The 24896-nt window shown below is 40.7% G+C and overlaps 2 protein-coding genes across 7 annotated transcripts in view; one reads left to right on the top strand and one right to left on the bottom strand.

Annotated features, from left to right (window-relative positions):
* The window catches only part of glsb (glutaminase b), a 55064-nt gene that overhangs the window by 24970 nt on the left and 5198 nt on the right, over positions 1–24896 (top strand). For 3 of the 6 annotated variants that reach the window (XM_047814488.1, XM_027175319.2, XM_047814485.1), the window contains 12 exons: positions 103–224; positions 1699–1828; positions 1929–2008; positions 5303–5466; positions 8226–8284; positions 15713–15745; positions 15846–15904; positions 16271–16337; positions 16786–16836; positions 17046–17222; positions 17450–17581; positions 18453–18545. In XM_047814488.1, the coding sequence (XP_047670444.1) occupies positions 103–224; positions 1699–1828; positions 1929–2008; positions 5303–5466; positions 8226–8284; positions 15713–15745; positions 15846–15904; positions 16271–16337; positions 16786–16836; positions 17046–17222; positions 17450–17581; positions 18453–18545 (1167 nt within the window). Of the gene's footprint in view, positions 1–102; positions 225–1698; positions 1829–1928; positions 2009–5302; positions 5467–8225; positions 8285–12063; positions 12114–15712; positions 15746–15845; positions 15905–16270; positions 16338–16785; positions 16837–17045; positions 17223–17449; positions 17582–18452; positions 18620–20948; positions 24353–24896 lie in introns of those variants that run through there. The other 3 variants (XM_047814486.1, XM_047814487.1, XM_047814489.1) reach the window with 3 other exon arrangements.
* LOC113661265 (signal transducer and activator of transcription 1-like) overlaps positions 15211–24896 on the bottom strand; it is an 81071-nt gene continuing 71385 nt past the window's right edge. The window contains exon 25 of the transcript XR_007140723.1: positions 15211–15271. The gene's annotated coding sequence lies outside the window, so the exon portion shown is untranslated. The remainder of the gene's footprint in view (positions 15272–24896) is intronic.

Below are 24896 nucleotides of genomic sequence, written 5' to 3'. Positions count from 1 at the left end.
GACTATTATTAGAATATAATTATAATGTGTGTGTGTGTGTGTGTGTGTGTGTGTGTGTGTGTGTGTGTGTGTGTGTGTGTGTGTGTGTGTGTGTGTTTCCAGGCGCTGAAGGCCACAGGTCTGAGAACAGGAGACCCTCGACTGAAGGAGTGTATGGAGATGCTAAAGTTGACCCTGAAGTCCACGTCAGACGGAGTGATGCTGGACCGCCACCTCTTTAAAAAGTGAGTCGTCTCACACACACACACACACACACACACACACACACACACACACACACACACACACACAGCTCAGTTAGCATGTGTGCTAACATTGATACTGACCACATGAGGAGTGTATGTTGTGTTGTATTGTTAGATATCATGTAAATAACGAAGCTATCAGAACTCCACCATAACGGCTTGACTTTGTCGTCCTCGTCGTCGTTTAGACGAGAGTCATAACGGCGCTCACACTGAGAAGTTACTCAGACATTTCTCACACTACGTCATAGTGATAAACCCAGCAAGGTGTGCGCTAAGAACATTAAAAATCTTCAAGCTGGAGAAACCGTATACTTCATCATAAGGTGAATTATATAAATATGTCATATAAATATATAAATAATTACTAAAGAGTCCTGAAGGACAAGACGCTGACGCAATGATGCAATGACGCACTGATGCAAACAACGCAGGGTCGCAATATTTTAAAAGGCAGTCGGAAATCTGTCTGAAAACAGAACTGTGTGAACCCACATGATGAGGAGGAGAAGCGGACCATCTGCTCCCTGCTTAAACATGGCTCTTCTCTCTTCAGTCTGTGCTTGTGTGTGTGTGTGTGTGTGTGTGTGTGTGTGTGTGTGTGTGTGTGTGTGTGTGTGTGTGTGTGTGTGTGTGTGTGTGTGCACTAATTTTTATCCCTCGTCTGTTCTGAGCACTGTGTGTGAGCTCAGCTTGTGTGATGAAGCATTGATGGATTTCAGCAAACAGTGAAATGCAGCCTGTAGGAAAAATCAGATCCTCACAGTGTAGTTCCTCATGATGTAGTTCCTCATGATGTAGTTCCTCATGATGTAGTTCCTCATGATGTAGTTCCTCATGATGTAGTTCCTCACAGTGTAGTTCCTCATGATGTAGTTCCTTACAGTGTACTTCCTCATGTAGTTCCTCACAGTAAAGTCCCTCCTGATGTGGTTCCTCATGATTTAGTTTCTCACAATGTAGTTCCTCATGATGTAGTTCCTCTTGTAGTTCCTCATGATTTAGTTCCTCACAGTATAGTTTCTCATGATGCAGTTCCTCATGATGGTAGTTCCTCATATAGTTCCTCACAGTGTAGTTCTTCATGATTTAGTTACTCAAGTCTCAATTTCCTCATCATGTAGTTCCTCATGATGTAGTTTCTCACAGTGTAGTTCCTCATGATGTAGTTCCTCATGATGTAGTTCCTCATGATGTAGTTCCTCACAGTGTAGTTCCTCATGTAGTTCCTCATGTAGTTCCTCATGATGCAGTTCCTCAAGTCCCAAGTTCCTCATGATGTACTGTAGTTCCTAGCAATATTTTAGTTCACAGTCAAGTTCCTCTTTATACTTTATAAATATATCTAAAATAGTGTGTGTGTGTGTGTGTGTGTGTGTGTGTGTGTGTGTGTGTGTGTGCGTCATGTTCTATAATCCTCAACCTCCCGCCATGTTTCTTCTCCCCCCCTCAGATGTGTCCAGAGTAACATCGTGCTCCTGACCCAAGCTTTCCGTAAAAAGTTTGTCATCCCTGATTTCATGCCTTTCACCTCCCACATAGACGAGCTTTATGAAACTGCTAGAAACCTGTCTGGAGGTCAGGTAAGAGACACACGCTGCACCTGAGAACCTCTGCGTCCTCCATCGTCTTCTCTCTCATTACACGCGGACCGATGAATCTCACACTGTGTTTCTGTCTCAGGTGGCTGACTACATTCCTCAACTGGCTAAGTTTAGCCCTGACCTGTGGGGCGTGGCTGTGTGCACGGTGGACGGACAGAGGTGAGAGCTCACACACGCACACACACTCACACACACACACTCACACACTCACACTCACACACACAAAAAACAAGCTGTAATAGTGACGCATGTCTTGTATCGTAGTGTATCCTGATCAGGATTTGCCTTTTTTGTTGCCTTGGCCCCGCCCTAGTCTTTCCCCACGTCTGTGCTGAAGTAAATATAATAAATATGATATAATGACATGGAACAGGCCTCAAGTTGACAAACTCATAAAAAAAAGTGGAGTGGTGTGTGTTTTGAAATGAGGTTCTGGGAAGTCAATTAATTCATCATCTATGCACTGTAATGGTAAAAGCATTTACATTCCTGCTTTACGTCCTAAGGTCTGTTGGATTGTTAAACTCTCAGGTGAGGTGACAGACTCTTTTCTCTCTGACTGTTTATTTTGCAATACGGCGTTTCATGACTTCCTGCTGTAAATCTCTGGGCTATTAAGTAATAAACAGTAATAACCGATTTTCTGCCAAGGTTTACTTTTCTAAACCAGAAGCTCTGAATCTAGCGCAGGTTTAAATTAACGTGCTCGATCTAATACATTAGTGTTTCTATGGCAACAGCTCGTTGAAATGTGGTATTATTTCCAAACGTGGATGCGTGGAGGTTTTTCCAGAGTCTATATATTTAAGGCTGTTTATACATTTTGAAGCAATATCTCTTTTGGAATTGAGTCCTGATTTAAAATGTCCTCAAAATAATAACACACCCAGTACAGCCAGTAGAGCCAGTACAGCCAGTAGAGCCAGTACACCCAGTACAGCCAGTACAGCCAGTACAGCCAGTACAGCCAGTACAGCCAGTAGAGCCAGTACACTTAGTACAGCCAGTACACCCAGTAGAGCCAGTACACTCAGTACATTCAGTACAGCCAGTAGAGCCAGTACACCCAGTACAGCCAGTACACCCAGTACAGCCAGTAGAGCCAGTACACCCAGTACAGCCAGTACACCCAGTACAGCCAGTAGAGCCAGTACACCCAGTACACCAAGTACAGCCAGTACACCCTGTACACCCAGTACACCCAGTACAGCCAGTACAGCCAGTACACCCTGTACACCCAGCTGTGATTGGCTAATTGCTGTGGTGTAAGAGGAACACACCGTTGTTGTCGAAAAATAATCAGGTTCATGGTGAAAACAGCGCCTCTGTGCTCAGTGCTAACTCCACTTCACCACCCAAATGTACATCCCGCTGTTAGTTTAGTGATGATGTCAGAGCCTCTGCGTTCTTCTTCCAGGAAGGTGATAGCGGACTCACGGTTTGTGGAGTTGTGTGTCAGTGTTACTCAACACCAGTGGACACAAAGAACTAACGCTGGAAAAATTAACAATCAATAAAGGTTAAGTTCAGGATAAGGGGCGGGGCTAACGGCATGGGTCAGATCACGAACCTCATTCAGATCAAAAAACTGACTACAGTAGAGACGTTAAACTTACTTTATTAATTTGACTCAAATAAGAAATAAACTGTGTAAAAACTACACCTGACACCAGCGGTGGCAAAAGTACACACATCCTTTACTCAAGTAGAAGTACAGATACTCATTTTTTAAAAGACTCCAGTAAAAGTAGAAATAGTGACTACACTCTTTTCCTCAAGTTAAAGTAAAGAAGTATTTATATATATACATATGTGTGTGTGTGTGTGTGTGTGTATATATATATATATATATATATATATATATATATATATATATATATATATATATATATATATATAAATAAATAATATGTCAGCTTTCATCAAAAGGTGTTCAGTAGAGATGAGATCAGAAAACAACCACATATAGCAGGAAAGGTCAGGTGACCCAATACTTTTGGAAATATAATGTATACCAAGTGTATCACCAAGGCCATATCCCAAACTGTAGGGAGATTCCAGCTCTGTCCTTGACAACAACTCAACATTATTGTGATGTTTTACAAATGACAAAATTAATGTTAATTAAATTAAGCACTTTGTGTTTTTTGGGTTGACACCAGGGGCGGTTCTAGGGTTTCATCTTTAGGGGGTTTAGCCCTCAGTGAGAATTTAAAACAAGAAGAGTTCTATATTATATATTATATGACTCTGGTAATAAGAGTAGTGAAATTTCACTGCTTTTGGTTGCCGTCTTTGCGTCTTTCCGCCGATTAACGTTATAGATAAACACCTCTAGCTCTGACTGCGCATGCACGCTGCGCGTACCTGTGCTTTTCCCTTCAAATAAAGCAGACAGCTGAAGACGCACTTTTGAAAGACTACAACACGCGCGTGTAAAAGCAAAGTAAAAAAAAAAATTGGTCTTGGATCAAACTGATAAATAATTTTCTTTCCCATCGACGACATGTCCTGCATTTTAACGTCATTTTTATTGTTTATTTATGAAAGTAAAAATTATACTTATAGTTTTAGGGTGGCTGAGATTACAGACAGGGGGCTGCAGCCAACCTAAATATGGGCTAGAACCGCCCCTGGGTGACACAATCCGCAACGCATTCGCCAGGAATCCTTTTTGACGGCAATTATTTCAAACATCTCCCTCATATATGGCCATGTGTGTTCAGGAATGTCCTCATTGTTAGTTATTTTAACATCGGTGACTCCCTCTGAATTAACATTAGCCATTCCTTTTGTAGACGTGCTGCTCATTGTTAGCTCCGCTATCCTTAGTCTATGTCTGATAGCCAGTAAATAATACAGTACACCAGTCACATGGGAAAAAAGCCGCACAATGATAGGATGATAGGCTGGAAACAGCGCTCAATGAGAAGGAATAATAACTAAAAGTAACGAGTACGTTTTGAAAATGTAAGAAGTAAAAAGTACAGATATTTGTGTAAAAATGTAATGAGTAAAAGTAAAAAGTTGTCCGAAAAATAAATAGTGGAGTAAAGCACTGATACCAGAAAAATGTACTTAAGTACAGTAACGAAGTATTTTTACTCCGTTACTTCCCATCTCTGCCCAACACACAGTATTATATAAAAACAATCAATAAATAACCGCAAAACATCGGGATTGCTGACGATGTCGGGGACCTCGGAGTGGGTGTGTCCACATCAGTCACATGACAAGGTCGAGAAAAGTTGACCTTTATGCAGTATGAAGCGACTGGGTTACCATAACAACCAGCTTACCTCAGATCCAGACGTGTGCTTTAATGTTGGTTCAATGTTGAAACACATTATATACTGTTGTATGGTTTAACTTTTAATATTAAACTACAACCTTATAGTAAAATATTCATTCTCTCTCTCTCTCTCTCTCCCTCTGTGTGTGTGTGTGTGTTAGACACACTGTGGGGGACACCAAGGTGCCGTTCTGTCTGCAGTCGTGTGTGAAGCCTCTGAAGTACGCCATTGCTGTGCACGACCACAGCACGGAGTACGTGCACCACTTTATCGGCAAAGAGCCCAGTGGCTTACGCTTCAACAAACTCTTTCTGAACGACGAGGGTAAGTTTCCTCACACACTCCCCACCCGCCACACACCGGGGTTAGCGTGTTAGCACAGTCCAGAGCTCCACTTTTTAACATATACTACTAGAGTTTTGAGTTCTTGCTCAAAAATCCTCTCGAAAGGATGGCGCGAGTGTTTAACTCCCTGTTGTTAACGGACACTCGGGATGCCCCGTCCCCTTTTGACCGTTAATCTCTTTTGAGAGAGGTTATTAATTTATAATTTACTGGTAGCTATAAGATAACACCGTATGTAGTGAGCGTATTAAGTGGAACAATAATAAATGGTCAGTATTTACATTTAGCTAAATGTCTCTGATGATACTTCAGATAAATCAAACCACTTTTTGTTTTTATTTTTAGAAATGTTTTCAGTTTTCCTCTTAGACAGTTTGTAAAAACATCCCATGAAGGTTTGATCATCTTTCTGTGATTCAGTGCTCACGATCCAGCTCTGTTTATCTCACACACACTGTGACTTTACACCCCCCTGCCTAAAGGCACGCCTCCAGCTTCGCCGCGTTCTTCTCCGCTCTCAGATCATCTCTCATGCCATATTACCCACAATCCTCTGAACGCTGTATCGCCGGAATCATGACGACACTAGAATTTTGTATGCTGTTACCATGGCAACACCCTGAAAGGTTACATAAGGATAATTATGTTAGAGTGTGCGGAGGAAATCTTCTCAGCAGGAAATATCTGTGCAAAACCTCATCACGCCTTACCATCTACTTCCTGCTGACTTCTCTAGAACGGTTCGTACGGCCGGCGAGTTAATCTGACTAAGGCGTCCAAGAGTAAACACCCGGACTACATAATACGCGTGACGTCCGAACCGAACGACTCTGAAAGGCGGCCCTAGAGACAGGAAGTGACGTGATGCCGCAGAGGAAGCGGAGTTATTGCTCCTTTCCTGAACAGTAGAGCTTGTGTCCTGACTTCTCACACACGTAGATTTGATCAAGTTAAATCACTCTAGACTTTGTTCAGAGCAGTCTGGAGTTTAGTGACACAGACGTTCCTCCTCCTCTTGATTGTGTTGATGTATACGTGCACTCACTTTAATTAAGATAAAGATAATTAAGTAAACAATGGAAAACAGCTGTGAGCAGCAATTATCAGGGTTTAAGCACTTTCGGGAGTCTGACTCCTAACCCTAAGGTTGTGGGTTTGAGTCTCGGGCCAACAATACCACTACTGAGGTGCCCTTGAGCAAGGCACCGAACCCCCCAAACTGCTCCCCGGGCACCACAGCATAAATGGCTGCCCACTACTCCGGGTGTTTGTTCACGGTGTGTGTGTGTGTTCACTGCTGTGTGTGCACTTTGGATGGGTTAAATGCAGAGAACAACTTCTAAGTATGGGTCACCGTACTTAGCCGTATGTCACATCATTTGTCACTTTCACTTTAGGTCTGTTAAACACTGTAGCATTTAGCACGCATAAAAGCACTTTAACTGGAGCTGGAACAAGGCATTAACATGCACCGTGTTACTTAACGATTCTCCGGTGTGTTTGTAAAACGCGATGCAATTCGGAAGGCTTGACTGGATATAAAAACAACACTTTACCTGGATATAGGCAAGGCAAGGCAAGTTTATTTGTATAGCACATTTCATACACAGAGGTCATTCAAAGTGCATTACATAGAAATTAGAAAACAGTTTATAAAAGAGAAAAAAATGTATATGAAAAATAAGAAACACGATAAAATCATAACAAAAACAAATAACAATTAAAGGAAATAAATGTGATTTTAATAAAAACAGTTTAAAATATGTTAAAAAGAATAAAACAGGAGTAAAAGTGATTTGGATAAAAAGTGCAGTCAGTGTGAAGCAGCACGGCGCTCATTCAGTAAATGCAGAGTTAAACAGATGTGTTTTTAAACTTGATTTAAAAGTGTCTACTGTTGAAGCGCATCTGATCTCTTCTGGAAGCTGATTCCAGCTATAGGTGGCGTAATAACTAAATGCTGACGCACCTTGTTTTGAGTGAACCCTTGGTATCTCTAACTGACCTGATCCTAATGATCTGAGTAGCCTGCTTGGTTTATATTCAATTAGCATATCTGTCATGTATTTCGGTCCTAAGCCATGAAGTGATTTATAAACCAGTAACAATACTTTAAAATCTATTCTAAATGTAACTGGAAGCCAGTGTAAGGACCTGAGGACTGGAGTGATGTGCTCAGATTTTTTTGGTTCTGGTCAGAATTCTGGCAGCAGCGTTCTGTATGAGCTGCAGCTGTCTAATGGTCTTTTTGGGGATCCCAGTAAGGAGTCCACTGCAATAATCCACCCTGCTGGTGATGAAAGCATGAACAAGTTTCTCTAAGTCCTGTCTTGAGACAAAACATCTAATTCTGGCTAGATTTCTGAGATGGTAGTAAGCTGATTTGCTTATTGCTTTCACATGACTACTAAAATTAAGGTCAGACTCTAAAATTACACCAAGATTTCTGACTTTATTTTGTGTCTTTAGACCCCTAGAGTCAAGGTGTGTGTTAACCTTGAGAGTTTCATCTTTATTTCCGAATACAATGACTTCGGTTTTGTCTTTGTTTAACTGGAGGAAGTTTTGACGCATACAACTGTTAATTTCATCGATGCACTTACATAGAGAGTCAATGGGGCTGTAGTCATTAGGGGACAGACACCATGATCTGTGTAGAAGTATGCCTGAAGTATGCCTGCTGTTGTGTGAGCAGAATTCAGATTCAGACAGTAACAGATGCTGTTATTTGTCGTCAGATAAACCCCACAACCCCATGGTGAACGCCGGGGCGATCGTCTGCACCTCTCTGATTAAGGTAAGCATACACCTGGTCTCTGCCTCGAGCTCTGTGTTGTGCTGGATGCTTAAATCGTTCGTCCTAACTGTACTCACAATACCTCGAGCTTCTAGATGGTATTCAGGACTTACCTAAAGGACTGTTTTAGAATATTAGCGTAATGATGTCATAGCGTCGCAGAGTGTCAGGGTGATTTACCTGAGGATTTCAGGGACACTAGAAGGCTAAAACAATGGAAGATTAAACTTGATTAAAGTGTGTAGAATGCTTTTCATCATAAAACTGTCCACTCCAGATCCATTCCCATAGCAAAATAATAATAATAATAATAATAATAATACACCACTTAATGCTCTGTGCTTTGTGTGTAATGAATTCTTAAGTGAAATTCATTTGAACTTCCTGTTGTTCTTGTTTTGCTCCATCTCTCTGACTCCATTGTTTACTATTATTAGTGTTTATTAGAAAGTGTGCAGCTTTAGCACACACACGCTCACACGCGCACACACACGCACACACACGCACACAGCTCTCATCACTGCTAACTACTGAAAAACAAAAGTTGGTGTATACATTCTTGCTTCTGTGTGTGTGTGTGTGTGTGTGTGTGTGTGTGTGTGTGTGTGTGTGTGTGTGTGTGTGAGACTGAGCATGACTGTGAGTTCACAACACTGATTTAGGATATGAATGTAACCCAAGTTTCCAAATATTAACATTTCCACCATAACATTTTGCCTCATTTGACCACGAGAACATTTTCGTTTCAAATCCAATGACAATATATAAAGCTTACTTTTACAGGCACAAAATACACAAGCCACATAAATGATAAATAATTATAATTATAAAATATATCCGGGCCTGTACAAGCAAAATACAAAACTTTTATCTTAGAGAGGGAGGCGGGGCTAAACCTGTTACTAGGTGACAGATTCTGTTGAAGACTGTGATTGGTCGTCCAATAAAATATAAATAGGAGCTCTTTTAAAATCTGCTCTATTATAAACCTTCACTTTGTCTCTATGTTCAGATATTTGAAACTATATAATGTAGGGATTACGTTGGTGAACGATCTTATTAGAGATGTTTTAGCATCTGTATGTAATAAATGTAAATGTAAACATCTCCGACAGAGCAGAAATGTCATAGAGACAAATTCTATCATTGTTTCAGAGATGTTAGAGTATCTTTAAATGACAGAGCTGCAGAGTGTGTGATATATATATATATATATATATATATATATATATATATATATATATATATATATATATATATAATATACGTATATATATATAGATAGATAGATAGATAGATAGATAGATAGATGGATGGATAGATAGATAGATAGATTGGTGTCAAAATTACACAATCTAATCTGTATCATCTTATTAACTCACTATCATTATTAAATATTGTATACAACACATTTCTTCTCCCTCTTCAGCTTTCAGCCATTTTCTCCTCTGATAAAGAAACGTAATCCTCTTAAAAGTCCTCCTCACGACTCCTAACGCTTTCGAGCTCTTTTAAGGGTTACGATGCTTTATGATTAACTTTTATCTTTACTTGGATCTTCTCTTTAATCATAAGGGAACACGCCCACATTTCTATAAATTTCCTTAGACTTTTGTCACTAGGATGAAACTTTACACTAAGAATCTTTATAAATTCAGGTCCTGGAGTTTAATAACTGTACTGTATTTACAGACATGTTTTTTTTTTAGGGTAACAGAAAGCACAGCAACCGTGATGTCAACTTGTTTCTGTAACTTTCTGTCATAAAGACAACCTACAGAACGTTTAGGGGAAAAAAAAAATACAGGAACATACAGTAAAAGTATTAGAATCATAACTGGATAACTTTCAGAAAGTCCTAAATGAATAAAGGCATTTAGTTTATGATTCATAGTAAAGTGATTCAAATATTTTTCGGACATATTATTTTAACACAATTCATAATACTTTTACATTTTAGTGAAATGTATTAACTTTATTAAAGGTGCGGTTGCACAATGTTTGAAAAATGCTTCAGAAAACCGAGTCGGGCCAACAAACAAAACAAACGTGTAGCCAATGAGCAGAAAGGGGCGTGTCTTGTCGATATGGGTGGAGAGAGTGTTCAGTGCGCATGCCTGACATAAGCAGAAAGCGATTGAAACATTGACATGGCGGATACCTGCCGTTACCTCTGCCTCGGGTTCTAGGTGTTGAACGTTTTCTTCCGTGTAAAACGGAGATAAACCTTTCACGGTACAACACACAGTACTACAAAACACATTTGTATTACCATAGTATTACTCATTGTGTTCATTTACTGATAAAAATATCCCCTCGGCCAGCTACCCCAGCAGGTTCCACCATAATAGTTGCCTAGGTTGCGTATGTATGTGTGGGCGGAGCTATCAAAACAGAGGTGACACCCATTTGGGTTAGGGGCGTGTTTGTTTTGGTGATTTCAAATGTCAACTTTGGCTTTCAAACACCGTGCACCGCACCTTTAAAGTTCAAAATCTTTAGCTGTGTTTGATTTCTCAGAACTACACACTCACAAACACGCACAAGAAAAAGATTGATTTTAAATTAATTTTGTTCTACGGTTTAATTACGATGCACACTATATAATCAAAAGTATGTGCACCCCTGGCCATCACACCCATGTGTGCTTGCTTTTTCACTTTGTGCTTACTTTTCACTTCAGATTTATTTCCTCATTACCAATATAATCAGCTCCCTTCTTCTATTCTGTGAAGCTTTTCCACTAGATGTTTAATTGTAGCTTTGGGGATTAGTGATCATTCAGCTACAAGATAATTAGGGAGTGAAAATGTTCAGTAGACGCCAGTACCAGTAAATCACAAAGGTGTTCAACGGGGTTGAGCCGGAATCAGGGCTCAATGCAGGACACTCGATTTCTTCGCTCCAACCTGAACCATTACACCTAGTCTTCATGGAGCTCTGAAGCTTTGTGCACAGGCGCGTTGTCATGCAGGAGCAGTGTTTGGGCCTCAGGGAAGGGAAACTGTAACGTTATGGCACACAAACCTTTTCTGTACAATTGCGAGCTTGAAACATTTTGTATGAAAGCAATGGTTTAGAGGTGCACATACTTTTGACTATATAGTGTATGGTACCTGATAAAGAACAAAATTGTTCTGTACTCTAATTATTCGAGAGCCTTGCTCACCCTGGTGTCTGATACAGAGAGACTGTAGGTGATATACAGTAGAGAGACGATCATACGGTCCATGATGATTGTGTAAGAAAAAAGGAATAAAGTTCAGTCTTGATGGTCGTGATCTGTCCAGGCGAGTGCAGATGACCCCGCAGCGATAATCCGTTCTCTGTCATCCCATCAACACCTTCAATGTCTTTGCATTTGTCACGTTTGTGTTGGTTTTTTCGTGATTTAACAAACAGGAAGTGCAACAAAGATCATTTGACATGAATTTTAAAAATTCATCTTCTGATCTTACATGTCCTTCACACCGAGCTTCACATCACTGTCCACTCACTGTCCAATCACCAGATCATGTTTAATCATGTGATCCATTATGTTTAGTCATGAATAAAACTGTGAAGTGTGTGTGTGTGTGTGTGTGTGTGTTAGCACCTGTGTTGAACTGTGTGTTAGAACTGCTTTTGCTGTTTTCTGTAGGCTCCTTTTGTACCATGTTACAGCATGAGAATTGCTCCCTTCCTGCCGCGAGTGCTCCATGCGGGCTGCCGTGTGCAATGTGGTGATGAAGGCTTTCTCTGTATGCTTTTTTTTCTTTATGTTGTTGCATATTTTACAGACGTAGGAACTGTGGGAATTTTTGACCGCTGCAGCAGGTCAATGACGTTGGTAATCTTTTCCTTTCCATTATTTCCTCCTTCCTCCCCTCACTTGAACACGCTGGGACACACTGAGTCCTCAATATCAGTGTGTCTGTTTATATGCTGTAAACGTAACACCTTCAGATTCATTTACTTGTCATGATGTATGTAATCCTGACTGAAAACCAGCACAGTGTTGCTTTACACCTTGCTTTTTTAGCAAAACTATGAAGCAAACATATAATCTAGACAATAATGAGTAATCTCTGGAAGTGAATCTTGGACATCAACAAATCTGTAGCTCGAGACCGTCTAACTGTGGACTCTCGCAGGGCCACGACGCTGCATTGTTTAATGTTTCTTTACTGCAGCAGACCAACACAACTTCCATAACAGTGTCATTGTCCAAACACCAATGACACACTGACACAATATAGCTGATACCCCTCTCTGTACATCATTAGTGATGCCCCTCTCAGTACATTACGTCATCACTGATACCCCCTCTCAGTACGTCATTACTGATACCCCTCTCAGTACGTCATCACTGATACCCCTCTCAGTACGTCATCACTGACACCTCTCTCAGTACATTACGTCATCACTGATACCCCTCTCTGAACAGTACATCACTGATACCCCTCTCGGTACATTACGTCATCACTGATACCCCTCAGTACATTACAAAATCACTGATACCCCTCTCAGTACATTATGACATCACTGATACCCCTCTCAGTACATTACATCATCACTGATACCCCTCTCTGAACAGTACATCACAGATACCCCTCTCAGTACATTACGTCATCACTGATAACCCTCAGTACATTACAAAATCACTGATACCCCTCTCAGTACATTATGACATCACTGATACCCCTCTCAGTACATTACATCATCACTGATACCCTTCTTAGTACATTACGTAATCACTGATACCCTTCTCAGTACGTCATTAGTGATACCCCTCTCAGTACGTCATCACTGATTCCCTTTTCAGTACATTACGTCATCACTGATACCCTTTTCAGTACATTACGTCATCACTGATACCCCTCAGTACATTGCAAAATCACTGATACCCCTCTCAGTACATTATGACATCACTGATACCCCTCTCAGTACATTACATCATCACTGATACCCTTCTTAGTACATTACGTAGTCACTGATACCCTTCTCTGTACGTCATTAGTGATACCCCTCTCAGTATGTCATCACTGATTCCCTTTTCAGTACATTACGTCATCACTGATACCCTTTTCAGTACATTACGTCATCTCTGATACCCCTCTCAGTACATTACATCATCTCTGATACTTCCTCAATACGTCATCTCTGATACCCCACTCAGTACATTACGTCATCACTGATTCCCTTTTCAGTACATTACGTCATCTCTGATACCCCTCTCGGTACATTACGTCATCTCTGATACCCCTCTCAGTACATTATGTCATCAATGATACCCCTCTCTGTACATTACGTCATCACTGATACCCCTCTCTGTACATTACGTCATCACTGATACCCCTCTCAGTACATTACGTCATCACTGATACCCCTCTCAGTACATTACGTCATCACTGATACCCCTCTCAGTACATTACGTCATCACTGATACCCTTCTCAGTACATTATGTCATCACTGATACCCTTCTCTGTACATTACGTCATCACTGATGCCCCTCTCAGTACATTTCATCATCGCTGATGCCCCTCTCAATACATTTTGTCATCTCTGATACTCCTCTCTGTACATTATGTCATCTCTGATACTCCTCTCTGTACATTACGTCATCACTGATACCCCTCTCTGTACATTACGAAATCACTGATACCCTTAGTACATTACATCATTAGTGATACCTTTAGTGATACAGTACATTACTTCATCAATTCAGACTTTCCACCGGTCCTCCCTTCAGCACACCTAGTAGTGGTCAGAAAACGAATCAGTTCTCTCAAGACTGATTTCTCTTTAACACACAAAACATTAATGATGCAGAAAAGAAAACATCAGCGCAAGAGAAACCATCAGTGAAATAAGTCCCAACAAATTGGATTCTGGGAGAGTCTAGAATTTTTTGTGAAGAAAGTGCAGAGGTTGAACCGAATCTGTCTGACTATTCTGGTCGCATTTCCAAAGAAATGTCGGTGTTTACGATGTTTGTGATTAATTAAACTCACTGGAATCCGTCCATGTTGTGTAGCTGATAGCAAACCATAAATCACTGAAACAACCAGCTTAGTTCATGGGAATAGCAAGTTTATTATTATTATTATTATTATTATTATTATTATTATTATGGAAAGAAATGCATCATTTCTTATGCTAGCTGTATTGATCTAAATGAAACCACTAGCTTTAGGTTAAATTGTAACTCCTTAAAAAAGCGCAGAAATTAATTTTCACATGTAAATTCACTGATGCTTCTGAAATCGTGGACACGTTAAGAGACACCACGTAGAGAAATCCAAGTGCATTACGCTCAGACTCGTGTAGGCCAACCCGCGTCACCTCCTGACCGCTTAGCTCTTACTCTGTTCTCACTAGCATGTGACAATTCGCTCTTGTCATTTGTAGTTGCGTGTTGCCACCGCCATTGTTGCCACGGTCGGGGCAAATGGATCACCCGCAATCCACTATAACGTTTTTACACATTTAAAACGTATCTAAATTTAGTTCATGTCCTCAGCATTGTCCTAGCATGTTTGCCAGCTTAGATTAGCAGAACTAAGCTAAGTGTACTAGCTACATAGACTCACCAGATGCACCAGCAATTTTCAAAGCTTTATCTTTCTAAGGAATGTATATGAATGACTAAATACAGGACGGATATAAAAATTTATCTTAACTGTTAAATGTTTGAACGGAAAAGATAACACCGGTTATAATTTGGGTATAAACAAGTGAACTCTATACGCAGGGGCAAATCTAAAGAACACGCATCATACGATTGGTCCATGGAATCGCTCCAGCCAATAGCTTTAAAGCATCACAACTAATTCCATAGAATTTCAAAAATCACGTTGAAAGCAGCCGAACTCACGGCTCCATGTCGCTCGCTAGTGTGAACACTGTGTTAATGAGATGAGGGTTTATCCAGTGCGTACACACACACACACACACACACACACACACACACACACACACACACACACACACACACACACACACACCTCAGCTGTTTGTCTGGATGAACAGGATGTATTCTACAGAGATTCACCCGTAGCACCTCATCCTCCATTTTAACCTTTATCTGTAAAGAACAGCACGATTTTCATGGCTCATTAATAAAATAGGGTTCATCTGACATCTTACGGTAGCTTCCTCGTCCTTCCTTTTCTTTTTGTTACCTAACAAATAAAAACACTAACAGATTTTCTGCTTGGTGTTTGTTTCTTTGTTTGTTTTTTCTTTTTGTACGTTAAATCTTCCTGCGATCTGCAGACATCTTTTTCCGTTCATCGAATTATAATGCTCAAGTGTCTCAAATATCTCTAGAATTAAGACATCCCCTTCCTCCCCTCCCCCTGCACCCCACACATGTATGTATGAATATAGAAATGTTCTCCTGTCTGTCAGGTGAGTTATTGTGTTCATGTTTTCATCTCTTCCAGCAAAAGGCGAGCAACGCCGAGAAGTTCGACTATGTGAGTACGAACTTACACTCACAAGCTATCTTAGTGGTTAGTCACTCGATTCCGAGAGTCTGATGTGTGTTTTATTATTATTTTTTTCTTCTGTATAAAGGTGATGAACTTCCTTAAAAAGATGGCGGGCAACGAGTATGTGGGTTTCAGCAACGCCACGTAAGTTCCTCGTCAGACCTGAGAACTCAGACATAATGAAGTGATGCTCATGGTGAAGTTATGACCTTTTCTACTAAGTAAAGCTTTTATTAAGTTTTAAACTCCACTTCTAACAAGTCTGAATGCTTTTAAAACCGAAAACCTACACGGCTGCAGACTGACTTCTTTTTTACTTCATCAGCTGTTTGCAGAGCGATTAGACGAGCTCAGACAATAATAATAATAATAATAATAATAATAATAATAATGAAGATTATCATAATTGTGAAATTAAACCCAGCTTGCTGGCCTTGGACAGGATTTTTTTAGTCTACAAAAGAGAAAGAGACTAAATTAAAGGCCAGACGGTTTGTGTTTCTGTCACAGATTCCAGTCTGAGCGCGAATCAGGCGATCGGAATTTCGCCATCGGCTATTACCTGAAGGAGAAGAAGGTTAGTTTGGGTCATGACTGCTTACTTTCATTTTCTGTTTTTCTGTTTGTTACATTTCATTCCTCACCAGATTGTTGTTTTTTTTTTTAAAGCTTTCACATACAGTACTCTATATGCAAATCACCTGTCATCTGAAAATCACCTCAAGATCAGAATCTTAACAGACCTGTTTTACTCAAAAGCCCCTTTAATAACCTCCGAATCGTTATGTCTGAGGTCTGAACACAGAGGAGCCCAATTTCAGTCCTAAATCAGCACAGTGCTACACACTGCTCCACTATTTAGAAGATTCAATCAGTTAGAATCTATTTTATAAACCTGTTGACAATATTAAAAATAGGCTCATTAATATTCATATTTATATTTATTATATGTATTTGAATAATTCATATTTTAATCGCGGTTACTGTGTGTTATGAGCTGATTGTGTTAACGTTTGTGTGTCCAGTGTTTTCCTGAAGGTACAGATATGATCTCCATCCTGGATTTCTATTTCCAGGTAAGATTAGTCTCACATACACAGACACCCACAGATACACACACACACACACACACACACACACACACACACACACAATAAACTGTGCAGTTTATGTAATGAGGATGCACATGAGGGTCTACAGGCTGTAAAAATGGATTTCAGATTTAGACACCCTGTTTGTAAACTTGCCTGACTTTGTGTGTGTGTGTGTGTGTGTGTGTGTGTAGCTGTGCTCTATAGAGGTGAACTGCGAGAGCGCCAGCGTCATGGCTGCCACCTTGGCCAACGGCGGCTTCTGTCCAATCACAGGCGAGCGCGTGCTGAGTCCCGAGGCCGTGAGGAACACGCTGAGCCTCATGCACTCCTGTGGCATGTACGACTTCTCGGGACAGTTCGCCTTCCACGTGAGTGTCACGCACTTCACATCGCAGTGCTTTCGATTTCTGCTTTCTGATTGGTCAGATGGTGTTGATTACAGATCTAGAACAGCAGCTCTGACAGTAGCGTGGGTTTATATTAATTTGACCGTTCTTATACATTACCGTTTCTTTAGAACAGCTCATTTACTTCCACATCATCACAGCAGCACGATGGTCCTGTTATTCATTCTTCTTTGTGTGATCTGCATCAGGTGGGTTTGCCAGCTAAGTCGGGCGTGGCAGGTGGCATCCTCCTGGTGGTTCCCAATGTGATGGGGATCATGTGCTGGTCTCCTCCACTGGACAAACTGGGCAACAGTGTTCGAGGCATCCAGTTCTGCACAGTACGTACACACACGCTCACACACACACACACACACACACACACACACACACACACACACACACACTATTATTGTTTTTATAATTCTTTCCTGTCATCCAGTTAGACCAGAAAATACTTTCACTTGCATCACTGGCAGCGTGTGTGTGCGTGAGCATGTGTGTGTGTGCGTGAGCATGTGTGTGTGTGCGTGAACGTGTGTGTGTGCGTGAACGTGTGTGTGTGCGTGAACGTGTGTGTGCGCGTGAACGTGTGTGTGCGCGTGAACGTGTGTGTGTGCGTGAACATGTGTGTGCGTGAGCATGTGTGTGCGAGCGTATATGTGTGTGTGTTTTTTTTTCTCCTGTCACCAGGCCACCTTCAGGCTGCACAGAGCAGCAGGTTTATCCTGAGTGCCTCACACTCTGCATGCTATTAAACTCCTCAGCCTTAAGCATCTGAAACACACTCCATTACTCACTGTTACATTTTCCAACACAGTTGTTCAGAAACCTTCGGACGTCCCTAAAGACAGTGTAATGCAAACACATTGAATCTAAAGAGTCATAGAGTCTAAAATCTGGATAAATTCATGCTAATACTTTATAATAGTGCTCAGGACATGACCAGGAAAACTACACAGGCTAGAAAACTGTTAACTACAAAACTAATCCATAGATGAAGACAAGTAAGACTGGTGATTTGAGGAGGGCAAATGTAATGGCACCCTATGAAAAGAGGAGGAGTTAGTGTTTGTAAGTGAGGAGGTGTACTGGAAGGCCACATGCACCGTTTAGTACAAATTCATTGTAGATTTAACACGAGGTTGGGAGACAAGCACGTGTTTTCACGTGTCATGTTTCATGTGTACTTGTTCATGTTTCTCCCCTCAGGATCTGGTGTCTCTGTGCAACTTCCACAACTATGACAACCTACGGCATTTTGCGAAGAAGCTCGACCCGCGGCGTGAGGGCGGTGAGCAGCGGGTGAGTGCGTTCTTTCGTTTGCCTGCTCACCTTTCCGCGTCTGCATGCCCCATCAACGTGCTACACGGCATCCTGTACGAGTGAGCACATTCACCGCCGTCGCTCACTTAACTCTCTGTACTGAGGAGTGGCACGGAGTAAAACTCTTTCTCTTCCTTCCCGCCACACACACACACATACACCTCATACACTCCAGCTGCTCAGCTTTGACGTTTCACATCTGTCCACTAACACGGCAGCTCATGATCTACAGGGGGCTCGTTAGAGTGTAGCATAGAGCAAGTCTGATTCTGACTCACTAACATGTCTGTCTTTCTCCACCACACTTTCCTCAGCTGTATTTACAGGAAAGACATTGGTTACACACACTTCAGTGTTTAAGGGTGAGAGGGACATTATTACCTGCATGAGGTGTCACACATCACACAGGTTTTACTAGGGGACCTGAAGCACAAGATCACAAGACTGTCGCAATTATGGCATTTTACCTCATGATTTATCAGCTCATTCTGTGTGACGTCTTTCTAACCTGTGTTTCGTGTATAACACATAACGTTTGTGTCACTTTTACACATAACGTTTGTGTCACGTATAACACGTAACACGTGTGTTACATGAAATAACGTGTGCATCAGATATAAAACAGTGTGTCTCGCGTATAAAACAGCGTGTGTGTCGCATATAAAACATAACACGTCACGTTTAACATATCGCATGTCATGTATAAAACAACGTGTGTGTTACGTATAAAAAGGCGTATGACGTATAAAACAGCATCACGTATAAAATGGCATGTCACGTATAAAACGCGTGTCACGTGTAAAAGAGCATGTGCCACATATAAAACAGCGTGTCATGTATAAAACAACGTGTGTCGTATAAAACGGCGGGTCACGTATATCATAACGTGTCTCGTATAAAACAAGGTGTGCGTTACGTATAAAATGGTGTGTTGCCTATAAAATGGCGTATCACATATAAAACAATGTGTGTCACGTATAAAACGGCGTGTCACATATGTCATAATGTGTGTCACGTATAAAACAGCGTGTCATGTATATCATAATGTGTGTCATGTATAAAACGGTGTGTCACGTATATCATAAAATGTCACGTATAAAACAAGGTGTGCGTTACCTATAAAATGGTGTGTCGCCTATAAAATGGCGTATCACATATAAAACGTGCGTCACGTATAAAACGGCGTGTCACATATGTCATAATGTGTGTCACGTATAAAACGGCGTGTCACTTGTATCATAACGTGTGTCACGTATAAAATAACGTGTCACGTACAAAAATAACGTGTCACCTACACCTAACGCGTGTCATGTACATCACATAACCACGTTCCCAACAGTGTTTTATTCCTCTTCTACTACAGCAATTGTCAATAAAATATACCAAAGATTTGAATTTTTATTTATTATTGATGACACACTGTACCTTTTATTTATTTATAGTTACATTTAATGTTGTAGAACGTCTGAGAAACATTTATGACACGTGTAATGTGGCTTTGTCCTCAAATGCTCCTGACAGCTGATTGGCAGTAGAAAGGGGGTGTGGCTTAGCATGTAGAAATTGTTTTCTTTATTAATTACGCTTTAACCAGAAACAAACAAAGCTGTAATTATTAAACCTAAGGAGTTATTCCCTGTAAATATCCTCATTATTATAGTTTGAGTAATTTTTTTTTCCCACTCTAATTTGTTCAGCAGCACAGACGTTGTGTCACAGAACATTTTGTTGCTCTGACCGCAGACAAAACAAAACCGGATTAAACTGGTTTATTTTTCGCTCTTAAAGAGACACACACGCCTCATTTTCTAAAAACATTTCAATCTTGAGAGTCATCGTGATGGAACGAAGCAGGTTTAGATTCCTGATCTTGTTTTGTATCCTTACACATGAGCCTATTGTAATAAAACTAAACATCATTTCATAACGATTAACAACAAACACTAATTACTGACATGTTCAGAGCTTGTGTTAGTGTAATGGACAATGTCAGCACTCGGGGGAGAGAGTGGAGACAAGCTGGCAATGAAGCCACCGGTTATGCTATAAACGTCCATAGGGACAGAGAAACATGTCATTTCACGTTTTTAAAGGACTGTAAAACATCTCAGTCGTTAATAACTAAAAAACTCTACTGGTTGAATATTGCTGTGCTCTGTGCCAGGTCTGGGAAGCAATGCTTTCTCACCTAACACATGTAGAAGCGACTCTCACAGCTTTATTTATTCTTTACTAACTTTTTTGGCATGCAGGGCTTTGATGCGCGCGCACACACACACACACACACACACACACACACACACACACACACACACACACACACATACACATGGAAATTGTAGGAAAGCAAACTAACGTGTTCTCCGTGTCGCTCAACCACAGCAGCACAGCTTTGGGCCGATGGATTACGAGAGTCTTCAGCAAGAGTTGGCTCTCAAAGATTCACTGTGGAAAAAAGTCTCGGCCACAGAGTCCAGTGAAGACACTTCCACCACCGTGATCTATAGGATGGATCAAATCAAAGAGCACAACTAAATACACCTGGAATAAAGGGCTGTACAGGGGGATGCGCTGTATTTATTTTATTTTATTTTATTTTATTTAATGGCATCTTGGCTTGGCACATTGCAGCTTTTGGTGTTTTTGTCTTTTTGTTTGTTTTTTTTCCCTCTGTCTCTGAGGCAGACACATTTGTTGCCGAGTCTCTGTTTTTTCTTTTCTGTCTGTTTTTCTGAATGTTGATATGAAACCAAAGTAACTGGTTCTGAGCTCAGGCAGGATGTGATGGAGGGTGGTGTGTTGTCACACGCTCAGGTTAACACTCAGGGAGTCAGAGGTGTGACCACCCCGAGCGGCTCGGCCATTGAGACGATCACTGATCGCTTCTCTGATGTGCAGCACAGTGCTGACACACATCGTGAGCTTTATACACACACACACACACACAAACACACACACACACACACATTTTGCAGTTACTCATTAACAATATGTTGCAAAAATACATGTTTAAAAAAAAGCATGTTATACTCTCATATTAAGTTCTCCTTCACGTGTGGTCCACGAAATCTCCACAGGACATCCGTGACCTCACAGTTACATCAACAAATCATAGTGAAGTATGTCCAAGACATAAAAGGAAAGAACCCCTCTGACCACAGCTTCTGCTCGGACGGAGCTTAGGTTCATCTTTAGAAATTGTCAATCCTGAAGAAATGAACCAGGCTGTGTTCACAAGGCAAGGGATTGTGGATATTTGTTGTAGGTGTGGTTTTGGGCGGAGCTAACTGAAGAATTTCAGTGTATACAAAACATGCAATCATGTAGCAGGTTAGAGAACAGTACGTATATGCGTATATAAGACAACAAATGTTTTTATATAGTGTGTTGTAACGGTGTGTGTTTGTTATGCCATACCTCCACAGGAAGTACGTGAGAAAACAGGAAATCGTGTCAAAACATTGTCGAAGTTTTAAAGTTCAGTAAATCTTTTATGTTCACTATTGAATTAATAAAACACTTTATTTTGGTGGTGTTGTAGCCTAGTGGTTAAAGTGTCAGATCACCAATAGGATCTCAGTTCGAATCTCTGGTCCATCAGGTTGCCACTGCTGGGCCCCTGAGCAAGGCTCTTAACCCTCAATTGCTCAGGTGTATAAACTGAAAAATTCAAGGATAAGAGTGTCTGCTAAATGCTGTAAATGTAAATGTAGTTGTATAAAAAATAAGATAAAAATGTTAGTTGCTCAGGAAAATCAACCAAATGCTGGAAATGGAAAGTAAAACTTATAATGCTGTAATGGGAAAATAATCAGCTTTAACCCTCTGTCATGAAGATGTCATAAAACTCTGAGACACTGGAGACTCCCTCCATAAATGTTAAAGAAACATCTCTTTACTTTAAGAGAACACTACATCAGCGATTACGACGCTCATGGACTTTTGCACGGAGAAATGCAAAAATTACAGATTTATATTTTACATTTTTAAATTTGTCCCTAATGAACACAGCCAGAAAAAGTCCCTGAGACACCATGAGGGAGAAACAGCACACATGTCCCTGTGCATCAGAAACAATCATGTGCCTTGATTCCTCCATATGTTCCTTAACACCTCGCTAAAACACTGTGAAGTCCTGAGATGTGTGTTCCTGTTTTTGTGAACACAGCCTTTGTGCAGATACATGAAGATGGATGTAATCAGAATCAGCTTTATTGCCAGGCATGTTTTCACATGCAAGGAATTTGTTTTAGTGGCATAAGCTCCACAGTGTAACAGAATGACATATGTAGTATATAATGGTGCTTAGGGGAAATCTTTGAGCAGTATAATGGAGCAGATGAAAGAAGAACAAAGCTTTGGGATCTGATGAAGCACCACTCTGGCTCAGAGTGAAGTGAGAATCGATCGGCGTGGTGGCATTCGGTCCGACTCACTCAGGCGTTTCTCTGAGAATAGCGTTGCAGATAAAGAAAAAGAATGATCTGGGGATGTTGCGATACTAATACGGGTAAAAATGCTGCCATACAGAGCTCCATAATGACAGTACTCTGGATGTAGATCAGGACGAAGGTGTGCAGTCAGAGCAGATCAGCCGCACAACACGCTGTACTCCTACACAACTGATGAAAGATTTAACCAGGAGCTCGACAACAAAGCGAAAACATCTACGTTAAAAACACCTTCCACCTTCCTCTATATTCCTAATCTGAGAAAAGGGAATTCTGACACAACTGAAACATACGTCTGTAAAACGAAGCTGTTTAAACACAAACACAGCTACAGTGCAGTCAAATGCATCGTGTCGCATCTCTGATCCAATCACAGTGAGACAAAATACATGTATTTATATTCAGGCTCAGACATAATACAAAAATAAAATACAACATGACTAGACTTCACTAGGAGATCAAGTCTCACTTGAACGCATTCTTGCTAAAAAAAAGAAGCTCAGGCCCATGAAGACGTTTTTTTTCCTGATTTTATCCTGACATGCTTGCGTTACATCACGACCCGGAAATTAGCATATCGACCTATCTGAGCCGAGGCCTTGGATCTCACTGCGTTGCTTCACTGGAGCTTGTGTTCATGTCCTGCATGGGACTGTTCCTTCGCACCTTCTCTGTTCCTTCGCACCTTCACGGGTTCACGTCACAATAACCAGCGTTTTAACAGTCTTTAGATGTCCATCAGTTCTGCAGCTTGAATGCAATTCTTAAAATCTGCGCAGTTCCTGATTGAGCCTCAAACCATTACTGTTACTGATGTGAGAAACGTTAGAAATGAAATCGATTTTATAGAGCAGATTACTGTATGTTGCATTCTTGCAGCAGTAACGAACCAAACGGGAGCCTTTTAAGTGTTACTTAATGTTTTGTCTTCTCGTGTGTGTGTGTGTTTATGGGATTGTACTGCTTCTGTATTATTTTTCCATGTTGACTGTCATTAACACACCTCACAGATTTTTTTCTTTGTATATTTGTGAAAACTGAACTAGAGAGTGTGTGTCTGTTTGTGTGTGTGATCTGTTTTTAATGGTAAGAGGATAAACCGATTACTTGAACATGGGACCATGATTCTGTATGTTACTAACGTGACGTCTCCGGTGTTTTAACTGTTCCGCTGCTCGTCTGGAAGTATTTATATATTTATATGAATATTTAACCTGCTTTCCTCGGAGTTCTTACTCAAGTATGTGATGGATGCTTTGTCTAGCAGTATTGTTTTCTCTCTGGCTGTTCACTTACATTTGTATTCTTTTATTTGAATAAACATGTGTAAACTCATCTCATCGTTTATCTCATGGTTTGTGTCTTTTTTGTTTGGTTTTGTGTATTATTTTGTGTATATTATTTTGTTTTGGTTTTGTGTAAAACTCATCACTGGTTTTATTTTTCACACCTCATACGTACCCTGAAGGAACGCTGTGTGTTACTGCTTTACTGTGGCTCGACTAAAACACAGGATTTTTACCTCAGAAACCAAATAAGTCTCCTCAGAAAGTTCAGAACTGCTTTCACACTGCAGGTTCTAGTCCTTTCAATGGCAAGTAATGTAGAGAACTTTTTAATGTAGAGAAATATTCACAGTTTTTGTATAATTGCGTAAATTGTTGACACCCAAGTCTTTTTTTTTCTGTTGTAAAAGTGTAAGACGAGTCGTTATTTGAAGCAGCCACTAGATTTATCCAAGCAGGTTGCAGCAGGGTTTAAGAAAGTATAGTGTGAAACATCAGATTAGGAAGAACCAGGATTCAGTGTTAATCACAGTAGAAGCAGTGTGAAACCTCCAAGTCCTCTGTTTAGCCAGAGTTTACTAGGACCCAGGGGA

The sequence above is a fragment of the Tachysurus fulvidraco genome, chromosome 6 (genome assembly GCF_022655615.1).
Source record: "Tachysurus fulvidraco isolate hzauxx_2018 chromosome 6, HZAU_PFXX_2.0, whole genome shotgun sequence".
NCBI classification, from domain to species: Eukaryota; Metazoa; Chordata; class Actinopteri; order Siluriformes; family Bagridae; genus Tachysurus; species Tachysurus fulvidraco.
The sequence above is the reverse complement of the archived record's forward strand: the minus strand, read 5'-3'. Positions and strand labels throughout refer to the sequence as shown.